Consider the following 15,419-nt stretch of genomic DNA (forward strand, 5'->3'; position numbering starts at 1 on the left):
CGGAAATGGATAAATTCTTAGACTTACAACCTTCCAAAGCTGAAGCAAGAAGAAATACAGAATCTGAATAGCCCAATCCCAAGTAAAGAGATTGAAACAGTAATCAAAAGCATCCCAAATAAAAGCCCACGACCAGATGGCTTCCCTGGGGAATTCTACCAAACTTTGAAAGAGGATTTAATACCTATCCTTCTCAAGCTATTCCAAATTAGGGAAGGTGGAATGCTTCCTAACACATTCTACAAGGCCAACATCACTCTGATACCAAAGCCTGATAAGGACAACACAAAAAATGAAAACTACAGGCCAATATCGCTGATGAACATACATGCAAAAATCCTCAACAAAGTATTGGCAATGCGAATTCAGCAATACATCAAAAAGATCATACATCATGATCAAGTGGGATTTATTCCAGGGTCACAGGATGGTTTAACATCCCCAAACCAATCATTGTGGTACAACACATTAGCAAAATGAGGAATAAAAACCACAGGATCATCTCAATAGGTGCAGAGAAAGCATTTGATAAGATCCAACAGCCAAGTATGATAAGAACTCTTAACAAAATGGAGATAGAAGGAAATTACCTCAACATAATAAAGGCCATATATTACAAACCCACAGCCAATATCATACTCAATGGGGAAAAACTGAATGCCATCCCTCTCAGAACAGGAACAAGACAAGGATGCCCACTCTCACCACTCTTATTCAACATAGTACTGGAGGTTTTGGCCAGAGCAATTAGGCAAGAGAAAGGAACAAAAGGAATCCAAATAGGGAGTGAAGAAGTGAAACTCTCTTTGTTGGCAGACGACATGATCTTATATATAGAAAACCCTGAAGAATCCATCAGAAAACTATTAGAAATAATTAACAACTACAGTAAAGTTGCAGGTTACAAAATCAACGTACAAAAATAAGTAGCATTTCTGTACTCTAATAATGAACTTACACAAATAGCACTCAAGAATACAATTCCATTTACAATTGCAAAAAAATGAATAAAGTACCTAGGAATAAATTTAACTAAGGAGGCAAAGGACTTATACAATGAAAACTATAATACATTATTGAAAGAAATAGGTAATGACATAAAGAGATGGAAAGAGATTCCATGCACATGGATTGGAAGAATAAACATATTTAAAATGTCCGTACTACCCAAAGCAATCTACAGATTCAATGCAATCTCAATCAGAATCTCAATGACATTCTTCACAGAAATAGAGCAAAGAATCCTAAAATTCATATGGGGCAACCAAAGTCCCCGAATTGCTAGTGCAATACTGAGAAAAAAGAACATAGCTGGAAGCATCACAATCCCTGACTTCAAAATGTAGTATAAAGCCATAGCGATCAAAACAGCACAGTACTGGTACAATAACAAGCACACAGATCAGTGGAACAGAACTGAAAGCCCAGAAATAAAACCGCACATCTACAGACAGCTAATCTTCGACAAAGGTGCCAAGAACGTACAATGGAGAAAAGACAGCACCTTCCATAAATGGTGCTGGGAAAACTGGACAGCCAGATGCAAAAATCTCACGTCATACACAAAAATAAACTCAAAATGGATCAAAGACTTGAAGGTAAGTCCTGAAACCATAAAACACCTGGAAGATAATATAGGTAGTACACTCTTTGACATCGAACTTAAAAGGATCTTTTCAAATACCATGTTTTCTTAGACAGGGGAAACAAAGTAAAAATCAAAGTGGGATTTAATCAGACTAAAGAGCTTCTACAAGGCAAAAGAAACTAGGATCAAAACCAAAGACAACCCACCAAGCGGGAGAAAATTTTTGTAAATCATATATCTGATAAGAGGTTGATCTCCATAATATATAAGGAAGTCACACAACTGAACAACAAAAAAACAAACAGCCTCATCCAAAAGTGGGCAGAGGATATGAACACACATTTTTCCAAAGAAGATAGACAGATGGCCAATAAACACATGAAAAGATGTTCAACATCACTAATCATCAGGGAAATGCAAATCAAAACTACACTAAGATACCATCTTATGCCTGTTAAAATGGCTATAATCAGTAAGTCTAAAAATAACAAATGTTGGAGAGGGTGTGGAGAGAAGGGAACCCTCATACACTGCTGCTGGGAATGCAAACTGGTGCAGCCACTTTGGGAAACAGCCAGACTGAGAAAGACAAACATCAAATAATTTCACTCATATGTGTGTGGAATATAAACAAGCACATGGGCAAAGAAAACAGTTCAGTGGTTACCAGGGGAAGGGGAGTGGGGGGTGGGCACAGAGGGTGAAGGGGAGCACTTATGTGGTGACAGACAAGAAAAAATGTACAACTGTAATTTCATGATGATGTAGACTATTATGAACTGAAATTTTTTAAAAATGAAAAAAAATTTTAAAAATCTACTCATAGGGGCAAGCCTGTGGCCAAATGGTTAAGTTCACATGCTCCGCTTCAGTGGCCTGGGGTGCACCAGTTCAGATTCTGGGTGTAGACCTACGCAGCACTCATCAAGCCATGCTGTTGTGGCATCCCACATAGAAGAACTAGAATGACCCACAACTAGGATATACAACTATGTTCTGTGGCTTCAGAGAGAGAGAAAAAAAAAGATTGGCAACAGATGTTAGCTCAGGGCCAATCTTCCTCAGGGAAAAAAAAAACTACTCATAGAAAGATACTACTAAGAAAATCAAAAGTCAGCACTCAGACTGGTAGAAAATATTTACAATACATACATATGACAAAGAACTTACACCCAGAATATATATGTAAAAAAAAACTTTTGTAGGTCAATGAAAAAAAAGACAACCCAATTAAGAATAGATATGACACTTGAAGAGCAACTTCACAAAACAAAATTCTCTGGTCAATAATCACAGGGGAAGATGTTCAACATTTTTAGTCACCAGAGAAATGCAAATGAAAACCACAGTAAGACTTTGCTTCACACCCATTAGGATGACAACAACTAAAAAGACTGAAAATTCTAAATGTTGACAGTGATGTAGAACTACTGGACTTTCATTTATTGCTGGTGGCTGTGTAAAATGGTGCAGCCCTTTTGGAAAATTGTTTTGCAGTTTCTTATTTAAAGATAAGCATATACCTACCTTATGACCCAGTGTGATAGGCAGAACAATATCACCCCCAATGATATCCATATCCTAGTCCCCAGAATCTGTAACTATATTACATTATATGACAAAAGGCACCTTGCATATGTGATTAAATTAAAGCCTTTCTAATTGAGAACTTATCCTGCATTATCCAGTGGGCTCAACGTAATCAGAAAAGTCCTTAAAAGTGGAAGGAGTAGGTCAGAGTGATGCACTGTGACAAAGATTCAACCCACTGTTATAGGCTTTGAAGACAGAGGAAAGCGAGCAGCTTCTAGAAGCTGAACAAAGTACAGAAGTGGATTCCCCCTTGCTGTGCACTGGACTGTGTCCCTCAACAGCTCACATGTTGAAGCCCTCACTCCCAATGTGACGATCTTTGGAGATGGGGCCTTTGGGAGGTAATTAGGGTGAGATGAGGTCATAAGAGTGGAGCCCTCATGAGGAGATCGTGTCCCTTAAAGAAGAGACACCAGAGAGCTCTCCCCACCTCCCCTCCCCACCCCCAGGCCACTGTGAGCACCCAGTGAGAAGGTGGCCATCTGAAAGCCAGGAAGAAAACTCACACCAGAACCTGACTCTGCTGACGCTCTGATCTCAGATGCCAAAACTGAGAAAATAAATTTGTCATTTAAGCCACCTAGTCTATGATATTTTGTTATGGCAGCCCGAGCTGACTAAGGCACCCCTAGCACCTCCAGAAAGGAACACAGCCCTGACAAGACTGTGATTTTAGCCCAGTAAGACCTGTGCCAGACTTCTGACCAACAGGAACTATAAAATAATGAATTTGTGTTTTTTTTAAGCCACTGGTTTGTGGTAATTTGTTTCAGCAGCAACAGAAAATGAATATACCCAGCAATTCCTCTTCTAGATATTTACCCAAGAGAAATGAAAACAAAAAAAATCTACAAGAATACTTGTACATGAATGTTTATAGTAGCTTTATACACAATAGTAAAAACCTAGAAATAATCCAAATGTCCATCAACAGGAGGGTGAATAAAAAAATCGTGGTTTATTCCTACAATGGAATACTGTTGAACAATTAAAAAGTTATTGAGATATGCAGCAACATACATGAATCTCAAAAACATTGTTTATTGAGTGACAGAAACCCAGCGACAAATGAGTACATAATGTATGATACCATTTATATGGTGTTCAAGAAGGGGAAAAACTAATTTATGGTGCTGGAAATTGGAATGGTGGTTACCTGTCAGGGTTGGGCACAAGGGGATTTTCTGGAGTGGACAGAGTTTACATTTTGATTAGTGTATTGGTTACATAGGAATAAAAATTCATCAAAAAAAAAACCTGTTAGAACTGGGGCCAGCCATGTGGTGTAGTGGTTAAGTTCAACATGCTCCACTTCAGTGGCCCAGGTTCATGAGTTCAGATTCCAGGCACAGACCTACACCACTCATCAGCCATGCTGTGACAGCAACCCACATATAACATAGAGGAAGACTGTCACCGATGTTAGCTCAGGGCTGATCTATCTTCCTCAGCAAAAAACAAACAAAAAACTGTTAGAACTAACAAATGAATTCAGTTAAGTTGCTGGATACAAAAATCAGCGTATAAAAATTGGTTGCTGTCCTTTACACCAATAGTGATCTATCCAAAAAGGAAATCAAGAAAATAATCCTATTTATGATAGCATCAAAATGAATAAAATACTAAGGAATAAAGTTAACCAAGGCAGTGAAAGATCTGTACACTGAAAACTATAAAACAGTGATAGAAGAAATCAAAGAAGACACAAAAAATGGAAAATATTCCATGTTCATGGATTGGAAAAATTAATCTTGTTGAAATACCCATACTGCCCAAAGCGATATACAGATTTAATGCTATTACTATAGAAATTCCAATGGTATTTTTCACAGAAATAGGAAAAACAGTGCTAAAATTTGTGTGGAAACACAAAAGACCCTGAATGTCCAAAACAGTCTTGATAAAGATGAGGAAAGTTGGAGGCATCACACTTCCCTATTTCAAATTATATTACAAAGCTATAGTAATCAAAACAGCGTGGTAATGGCATAAAAACAGACACACAGACCAATGGAATAGAATCGAGAGCCCAGGAAAAAACCCAAACATGTAGAATCAATGAATTTTTGAAAAGGGTGCCAAGAATACACAAAGGATAGTCTCTTCAATAAATGGTGTTGGGAAAACTGGATATCCACATACAAAAGAATGAAATTGGGCCTACTATTTTACACCATACACAAATGTAAATTCAAAATGGATTAGAGACTTAAATGTAAGACCTGAAACTGTAAAACTCCTGGAAGAAAACAGAGGGAAAAAGCTCCTTGGCATTGGCAATGATTTTTTGGGTATGACACCAAAAGCTTAGGCAACAAAAGCAAAAGTAAATAAGAGGCACAACATCAAATTAAAAAGCTTATGTGCAGTAAAGGGGCACACTTATATGGTATATGACAAATATTAATGTACAACTGAAATTTCACAATGCTATAAGCTATTATGACCACAATAAAAAAAAAAAGTATTCTGAAGGCAAATAATATCAAAGACAAAAAATAATTTGACTACAAAAAAAAAAAGCTTCTGTGCAGCAAAGGAGACAATCAACAAAAATGAGAACATAACCTAAGGAATGGGATAAAATATTTGCAAACTGTATATTGGATAATGGGTTAAAACTCAAAACATATAAGGAACTCATACAACTCAATAGCAAAAAACCAACCAACCCAATTTAAAAATGGGCCCCTCCAATATGCTAAGCCCATTTTCTCCTTCAGTTCTCAGGAAAATGTATATGGAATGCCTTTTGCCCCTATAATTATAGACACATGAAATATTAAAATAACTTTATGTAGTAATCAAACATAGGATTTTAAGTGTAGGTTTTCTTATGAGTTAATCACAGGTGGCTTTTTTTTTTTTAACGTTAAGAGGTTTAAATGAGATTCCTCTCTCTCCTTACTGAATGTCATTGAACTAATTGCATCTTAATACACAGCCAAAGAAGGAGACAAAAAATTTTTTCAGTTAAACCAGAAATTAGCTTTTTCCTTTGTGTGACCAAAAAAAAAGAAGAGTAAAGGACTGGAATAGACATTTTTCCAAAGAAGACATACAAATGGCCAACAGGTATATGAATGGTGCTCAACATCACTAATCAGGGAAATGCCAATCAAAATCATTAATTACCTTACACCTATTAGGATGGAGAATTGTAAAAAAGATATGTGTTGGTGAGGCTATGGAGAAAGAGGAACCCTTGTATACTGTTGGTGGGAATGTAGACTGGTTCAGCCATTATGGAAAAAATTATGGAGGTTCCTCACAAAATTAAGACTACCAATCCCTCTTCTAGGTATATAGCCAGAGGAAATTAAATCACCTCAAAGAGATAGTGGCATTCCCATGTTCATTGCAGCATTATTCACAAAAGTCAAGATACGAAAACAACCTAAGTATCCATTAACAGATGAATGGATAAAGAAATGATGGTATTCACACACACACACACACACACACAGGACTATTTTTCAGCATTTAAAAAGGGATATCCTGCCATCTGCAACATCATGGATGGACCTGGAGGACATTGTGCTGAATGAAATAAGCCAGACACAGAAAGAAAAATACCGCATGGTCTCACTGCATAGGAGCAGAGAGTGTAAGAATGGTGGTTTAGGGGTGAAGAGGTGGGGGAAATGGGGAGATGTTGATCAAAGAGTACAAAGTTGCAGTTATGTAGGATGAATAAGTTGAGAAATCTAATGTACAACATGACTATAGTTAATAACACTTTACTGTATATTGGAAATTTGCTAAGGCACAGATTGCAGGTGATCTGACCATAAAAAAATAAAATGGTAACTATGTGAGGAGATGGATATGTTGGTTAGCTTGACTGCAGTAATCATTTTCCTATGTGTATGTATATCAAAACATCATGCTGTATACCTTAAATATATTCAATTTTTATTAAAAATAAATATAATAAAGTCAAAGGTAAATTAAAGAGAAAATTAGCAACCTGCAAAGAAGCAGGAAATGTGTTCAAAAATGAGAAAAGTTAATAAATGGAAACTGATCCAAAAGTCTTGCAAATCGTAGAACTGTCAGGCAAACACATTAAACAATTATAAACGTATCCCATGTATTCAAAAGTTGAGACATGAAAGATCTTTTAAAAATAAAAGAATCAAATTGAACTTCCAAAGATGAAAATTAGTGTATGAGACGAAAAACACTGGATGGTATTAACATCAGATTGCACACTATAAAAGAAAAGATTGGTGGACTTGAAGATACATCAGTAGAAACTATGGGAAAAAAAATACCAAAATATTTTGCAATGCAAAGTGCATCATGATGTGATGCTATGCAACAACTTCAAATGGCATAATATAGGGTTAAATAGAATCTGAAAGAGATAAGAGACAGGAGGGGACAGATAAAATATTTGACAAAAAATGTGAAAGCCCTATCTACTGAAAACTATAAAATATTGCTGAGAGAAATGAAAGGAAGGGCTAAATAAATTGACAATATACTGTGTTCAGGTTTGTAAAACTCAATATTGTTAAGATGTCAGTTCTCCTCAAATTGACCTAAACATTCAACTATCCCAATCACAATCCTAGCAGCTGTTTTTGTAAAAGTCGATAAGGTAATTCTAAAATTTCTATGGAAATGCAGAGGACCTAGAATAGCAAAAACAATTTTGAAAAAGAACAAAGTGGGAGGTTTCATACTATCTGATTTCACGTCTTACTATAAAGCTACAGTAATCAAGACATTGTGGTATTGGCATCAAGATAAACGTACGGGTCTAGCAATAGACCCACAAGTGATTTTCAATAAAAGGGCCAAGGCAATTCACTATGGAAAGGTTAGTCTTCAACAAATGATGCTTGGACAGTTGGATATCCATGTGCAAAAAGATGAATTTAGACCCCTACTGTATAGAAAAATAACTCAAAATGGATCTAAATGTAAGAGCTAAAACTCTTATAAGAAAACTTAGGAGAAAGTCTTTATGACATTTGATTAAGCAAAGATTTTTAGCTATGATATGAAAGCACATATGATAAAAGAAAAAAATGATAAACTGGACTTCATCCAAATTAAACACTGTAGTGCTTCAAAAGACACCATCATAATAATCAAAAGACAAGCCACTAACTGGGAGAAAATACTTGTAAATCATATGTCTAAGAAATGATTTGTATCCAGAATATGTAAACAATTCTTTCAACTCAATAATACAAAGACAACCCAATTAAGATTGGGACAAAATATTTAAATAGACATTTTACCAAAGAAAATATAAAAATGGCTAATGACTAATGATGTCAAGTATCTTTTCATGTGTTCATTAGGGAGCTGGAAGTTAAAACCACATTGGGATACCACTTAGCCCCTAACACTGCTATGATAAAAATGTTACCAAGTGGTGAGGATCTGGAGAAATGACTATGTTGCTGATGGGAATTTAAAATGGTATAGCCACTTTGGAAAACAGTTTGGCAGTTTCTTAAAGAGTTAAACATAAATATATCACCCAGCAATCTCATCCCTAGATAACTATCCAAAATAAACGAAAATATATATTCACACAAAGACTTGAAGATGAATGTTCATAGTGGCATTATTCATAATAACCAAAAAGTGGAAATAATCCAAATGTCCATCAGCTAGTCAGTAAATAAACAAAATACGGTATATCCATGAAATAGAATACTATTAAGCTATAAAAAGGAACAAAGTACTGATACATGCTATATAACATGGATAAATCTCCATTATGCTAAGTGATATGAGCCACGAAAGACCACAAATTGTATGCTTACATTTATATTAAGGTAGATGCTACAACATGGATGTACCTTGAAGATATGCAAATTGGCATGAGAAATATTCTTAGGGTCATAGAATTATTCTACAAGAGGATTGTGTTGATGGTTACAGAACTCTGTAAATTACTAAAATTTGTTGAATTGTATACTTTAAAAAAGTCAATTTATAAGATGTAAATTATACCTCAGTAAAGTCATTTTAAAAAGCCAGTCAGTTTTTCACCAAATGGTGCTGGGAAAACTGGATACTGAGATGCAAAAGAATGAAGTTGGACCCTTACCTTCCACTATATACAAAAATTAACTCAAAATGGATCAAAGACCTAAACATATAAGAGCTGAACTATAAAGCGCTAAAAGAAAACAGGGGAAAAACTTCATGAAATTGGATGTGGCAATGATTTCTTGGATATGACACCAAAGACACAGGCAACAAAAGAAAAATTAGATAACTCGGACTTGATCAAAATTAAAATCTTTTATGCACCTAAGGACACTATCAACAAAGTAAAAAGACAAAGCACAGAATGGGAGAAAATATTTACAAATCACATGCCTGATAAGGGATTAACATCCAGAATATATAAATAAGTCCTAAAATGCAACAACAAATAACCCAACCTAAAAATGGACAAAGGACTTGAATAGACATTTCTCCAAAGATATACAGATGGCCAACAAGCACATGAAAAGATCTTCAACATCAGTAATCATTGGGGAAACGCAAATCAAAACCACAATGAGAGACCATTTCACACCCATTAGGATGGCTATTATTAAAAAAACAAAACAAAATAGAAAACAGGTGTTGGCAAGGATGTGGAGAAATTGAAACTTTTGTGCATTGTTGGTGAGAATGTAAAATGGTCTAGCCATACGGGAAAACAATATGTCAGTGCCTCAAAAAATTAAACATAGAATTACCATATGATCCACCAATTCCACTTCTGGGTATATACACAAAAGAATTGAAAGTAGGGACTCAAATAATATTTGTACACTAATGTTCATAGGAGCATTATTCACAATAGCCAAAAGGTGGAAATCACCCAAATGTCCATTGAAGAATGAACTGGTAAACACAATGTAGTATAAAGATACAATGGAATATTATTTAGCCTTGAAAAGGAATGAAATTCTGATATATGCTACACTGTGGATGAATATTTAAGACATTATGCTACGTGAAATAAGCCAAACAAACAATAAAAGTATGATTCCATTTTTTGAGATATCTAGGATAATCAAATTCATAGAGACAGAAAGTAAGATGGTGGTTACTAGATGCTGAGAGTAGGAGAATGGGGAATTAATATTTAATGAATACTGAGTTTCAGTATGGGATGATGAAAAAGTTCCAGAGATGGATAGTGGTGATGTTTACACAACACTGTGGATGTGCTGCTCCTGAACTGTACAGTTAAAAATGGTAAATTTTGTTATGTATATTTCACAATAAAAAGACTGAAAGAGGAGATATTATTAAATGATGCTGTTGGATGTATTTTAATATGCTCAAAAATTGATTTTGAGTTATCAAGAGATTGAGATATGTTTCTGTACTTTATAATTAAGTGAAATTAAGTATTTTAACAGTTTGTTATAAGTTTGTTGATCTTTACCATATTTGTAATGATAATGTCTGGAACCACATTCGTTTGTAAAATGCTTGATGGTAAAATAACCAATTGAGAAGTTCTCAGAGAACTGAACATTTATTATTGATCATGGTGTTAACTGGAAAGATTAACACAGATAAAGTCAAATCTGACAGGAAGCATGTGAATGGTCACCTGCCATAAGGCTTTGAATGCACAAGTACCTATGCTTGTAATTTACCAACGGCATCTCTCCCTAAAAGGTTTGCTTCTTGATTTTTTTTTCAGAATGTTCAATGGGATGGTAAAAACTCAATTCTTTTTTAGAAACCACACACACATAAAACAACAAATTGACCTCTTTCTGTCTATAAAGACACATTGTAATAAAATGAAAAGTACTTTAAAGCCTTTCCACACAGAGCTACTCTGCTTTAATTGGGAAAAGTTTTGGAACTTAAGTATTAAATTGCTACTTTTTTTAATGGAGGGAAAAAAGATGTCAAAACAAAGGGTAAAAATCTGGATATGGTATTGGGCATACACAAAATTAGCTCACTGACCACTTATCTTTTCAAAGTCAAACAATCTCAGTCAATAATTGTGAGGTCACAACTATAAGGAAACAAGAGAAATGCCTTTTACCACATGTGACAAGATCTGTGTCCTGACAATAAAGTTGATTATGGGGACTAGGACTTGCTTAATAATATTAGCTCCTATTTGTATTATGAAAATCACTGCATATTTATATTATGAAAATCACATTCTATTTTAAAAATTACTAATAACCTATCTTCACCAAGAAACTCCCTTTGCCACCACACCAATAAAGATTTATTCAGTTTACCAGCTACCCTGTGATAGGTTTGTTCAGGTCACCTAATGTGCCTCTGGAATATAGACCTCCCTAGGCAATCTTCCCCATTTGTTCATTAAGTAAACCCACAGCCTCAGTCCTAGCATACATTTAGGTTGTAATTATGTATCATCCCTATTGCAATAATGCCCTAGTTCTGAAAGTACAACTCTTCAAATGGAAAGAAAGCAATGTAACGATGTATCATGAATGTCAGATGCCTGTATGTGCCAGGCACTGTGGTTGCTATTTCATATATGTTAACTCATACAAGTCAACACCTGTTGTGAGGCAGGTGCTATTAGTCTCACTCTACAAAAGAGAAAACGTGAGGCTCAGAGAGGTTAAGATCAAGATCACACATCTAGAAGGTGGTAAGACAAGGTAAGTCTAGCTCCCAAACCCCCATGTTTTTCATACTGTACTTATGCTTCCACTGATATGGGTGACAGTCTCAGGGCTCACTGGCTTTAGGGGGAGTTTTTGCCCCTATACTAAACAGCCCTAGCCAGCCACAGGTTCTTTTAGTCCTTGTGTTTGACACTTTCTTCTGTTATCTCGCCATCAGTTATTCTCACTGCTGTTAATGTGACTCACTCTGGCAGTCTTTTCCCCATACCCACTTTTTTATCATTTGTACTATCTTTAAAAAAAACTCACCAAGCTTGTTAGAACTTTGGGTAACAGAGAAAATAGGCTGTGAGGACACTTACTTGAGACCGGACACAACTCTTCTGTGTTCTGATGAGCATTGGAGGGCAGAGTGCTGGCTTGTTTGCGTGTTCTGGGCTATCTCACCTCAACTCTTCACATCACAAACAGAAGGGGTAGGTTTACATATGTGAATAAGGCAAGAAATACGTGTTGGTGGGTGTGCATATAAACAAAAATTGAGATGGAGAAAACATCTTAATTCTTATTTTCCATAGGTCACGGAGAACACTGAGGAAATATCAAAGTGAACCAAATCATTGCTTCTTTGTTACAAAGGCAGAAAATGAAACACCATAAGGTAAAAGATTTAATCTCTCTCTCTTCCCTAAATTAAAGACTTAAGTTGTCATACCATGAAACACAGTCTGTTCTGCTGCAAGGTATGTGTTTCTGTAATGTATATTATTGGCTCATATGCAATTGGTAAATAGGGGAATGATATCAGTCCTATGTGGAAGTTGCATTGGTTCAGACATTTTTCCCAGTAAGCTAATATGTTGAAGCAGTCAGAGGCAAACTTTCTCACAACTAAAGAGAAACTCTTAGCAATATATGATGACCCTAAGTAAAAAGATGAAAATCCTTTAAGTGCAAGGAGTGGCGCATTTAGTGCCTTCAAAAACCTCCTAACTTTTCGCTATGTTAAGCTGTCTGGGAAGCTGCGAGTACAGGTAGGCTGTGAAGACATTTCATCTGGTGATTAAGAAAAAAGCATTGATTAATGAAGAAGGCTACCTCTAGATCATATGTTTAGTATTGATGAAAATGGTTTCAATTAGAAGTGATTGATTTCAAGGATCTATATCTGAAAGGAAGAAACACAAGCCCAAAAGTTTAAGGCTGCAAAAGATGGACCAACTAATTCTCTGTGCAGATACTAGGGGAAATTTAGGATTATTGTTTTTGTTACTGATCAGATTACAAAGTTCCAAATCTATTTTCCCCATAAGCCTTTTCATTTTTAGGGCATGATTTTGCAGAATGTGAGGTTTTCATCTTATTAGGGGCAATATGAAGAATTCATTAGGCTAGAACAATTTCTTCAGACAGATTTTTCCAACTGTGAAGTTACCCTGAAACATAATAGAAAGCAATAATGACTTTCAGGAGGCAGAAAAATAAACAGTTCTGGAGTAGTTTGGAACAATGGGTGTTCCGAACACCAAAGGTCTGGGGCTGACAAATAGTTGAGGCAGAGGAGCAAGCACTGACTGAATGAATCTAACGGTCCTCCTGTGAACCGTTTCCCCTTTAAGACAATTTCTCCACATCCTCACCAACATTTAGTGTTTTCTTCTTTTTTTTTCTTCTTCTTCTCCCCAAAGCCCCCCAGTACATAGTTGTATATTCTAGTTGTAGGTCCTTCTAGTTCTGCTGTGTGGGTCACTGCCTCAGCATGGCTTGATGAGCGGTGCTAGGTCCGCGCCCAGGATCCGAACCAGTGAAACCCTGGGCCGCTGAAGCAAAGCACATGAACTTAACCACTCAGGCACAGGGCCAGCCGCATTTATTGTTTTCTGTTTTTTTTGCAATAGCCATCCTAATGGGTGTGAAGTGATATCTCATTGTGGCTTTGATTTGCATTTCTCTAATGATAGTGAGGTTGAACATCTTTTCATGTGCTTATTGGCCATCTGTATGTCTTCTTTGGATACCTGTCTATTCAAGTCTTTGCCTATTTCTTAATTGGGTTGTCTTTTGTTGTTGTTGTATTTTAGGAGCTCTTTATATATTCTAGATGTTAATTCTTTATCAGGTATGTGATTTACAAATATTTTCTCCCATTTAGTGGATTTTCTTAACTCTGTTGATAGTGTCCTTCCATGCATAAAAGTTTTAAATTTTGATGAAGTCCAATTTGTCTATTTTTTCTTCTTTTGATGCCTGTGACTTTGGTGTCATATCCAAGAAATCATTGCCAAATCTGGTGTCCTGAAGCTTCCCCTGTTTTCTTCTAAGAGTTTGTATAGTTTTAGGTCTCACATTTAGGTCTTTGATCCATTTTGAGTTAATTTTTGTATTGAGTTAATTTTTGTATATGGTATTAGGTAAGAGTCCAATTTCATTCTTTTGCATGTTGCTATCCAGTTTTCCCAACACTATTTGTTGAAAAGATGTCCTTTTCTCATTAAATGGTCTTGGCACACTTCCCTAAAATCACCTGACCATATATGTGAAGATTTATTTCTAGATTCTATATTCTGTTGTACTGGTTTATATGTCTCTCTGTATTTCAGTACCACACTATTTTGATTACTGTAGCTTTGCAGTAAATTTTGAAATCTGGAAGTGTGAGCCTTCCAACTTTGGTCTTCTTTTTCAAGACTGTTTTGGCTATTTGGGGTCTCTAGACTTTCCATTGAATTTTAGGATGTATTTTTCTGTTTCTGTAAAAAAATGCCATTGAAATTTTGAAATGGATTACATTGAATCTGTAGATCACTTTGGATAGTACTGACATTGCACCAATATTAAGTCCTCTAATCCATGAACATGGGATGTCTTTCCATTTATCAGTCCCATCTTTAGTTTCTTTCAGCAATGTTTAGTTTTCACTGTACAAGTCTTTCACCTCCTTAAGCTAATTCCTAAGTATTTTATTGTTTTTGATGCTGTTGTAAAGAGAATTATCTTAATTTCTGTTCCAGATTGTTCATTATTAGTGTATAGAAAGGCAACTGATTTTGTACATCACTTTTGTATTCTTAAACTTTGCTGAATTTGTTTATCCTAACAGGTTTTTGTGTGTGGGACCATTAGTGTTTTTTACATATAAGATCAAGTACTCTGCTAACAGAGATAATTTTACTTCTTCCTTTCCAATTTCAGTATCTTTTTCTTGACTAATTGCTCTGCCTAGAACTTCCAATACTATGTTGAATAGAAGTAGAAAATCTAGCATCCTTGTCTTGTTCCTCCTCTTCGAGGAAAAGCGTTCAGTTTTTCTCCATTGAGTCTGATGTTAGCTATGAGATTTTATGTGGCCTTTATTATGTTGAGGTAGTTTCCTTCTATTCCTAGTGCTGTTTTTACCATAAAAGGCTCTTGAGTCCTGTCACATTCTTTTTCTGCATCAACTGATTCATCATGTGGGTTTTTCCCCCTTCGTTCTGTTAATGTAACATATTATATTGATTGATTTTTATCTGTTGAACCATGCTTGCATTGCAGGAATAAATCCACTTGTTCAAAGTTTATAAAACTTTTATTATGCTGTTGAATTCAGTTTGCTAATTTTTTTAGGATTTTTGTATCAATTTTCATCAGGGATA

The 15,419-nt window shown here is 35.6% G+C and overlaps 1 protein-coding gene across 1 annotated transcript in view; it reads left to right on the forward strand.

Moving 5' to 3' along the window:
* The window catches only part of NRG4 (neuregulin 4), a 118,972-nt gene that overhangs the window by 99,077 nt on the left and 4,476 nt on the right, over positions 1-15,419 (forward strand). The window contains exon 5 of the mRNA XM_046652761.1: positions 12,363-12,445. Within this exon, the coding sequence (XP_046508717.1) occupies positions 12,363-12,379 (17 nt within the window). The 3' untranslated portion in view covers positions 12,380-12,445. The remainder of the gene's footprint in view (positions 1-12,362; positions 12,446-15,419) is intronic.

Source organism: Equus quagga, chromosome 2 (genome assembly GCF_021613505.1).
Source record: "Equus quagga isolate Etosha38 chromosome 2, UCLA_HA_Equagga_1.0, whole genome shotgun sequence".
Lineage (NCBI taxonomy): Eukaryota > Metazoa > Chordata > Mammalia > Perissodactyla > Equidae > Equus > Equus quagga.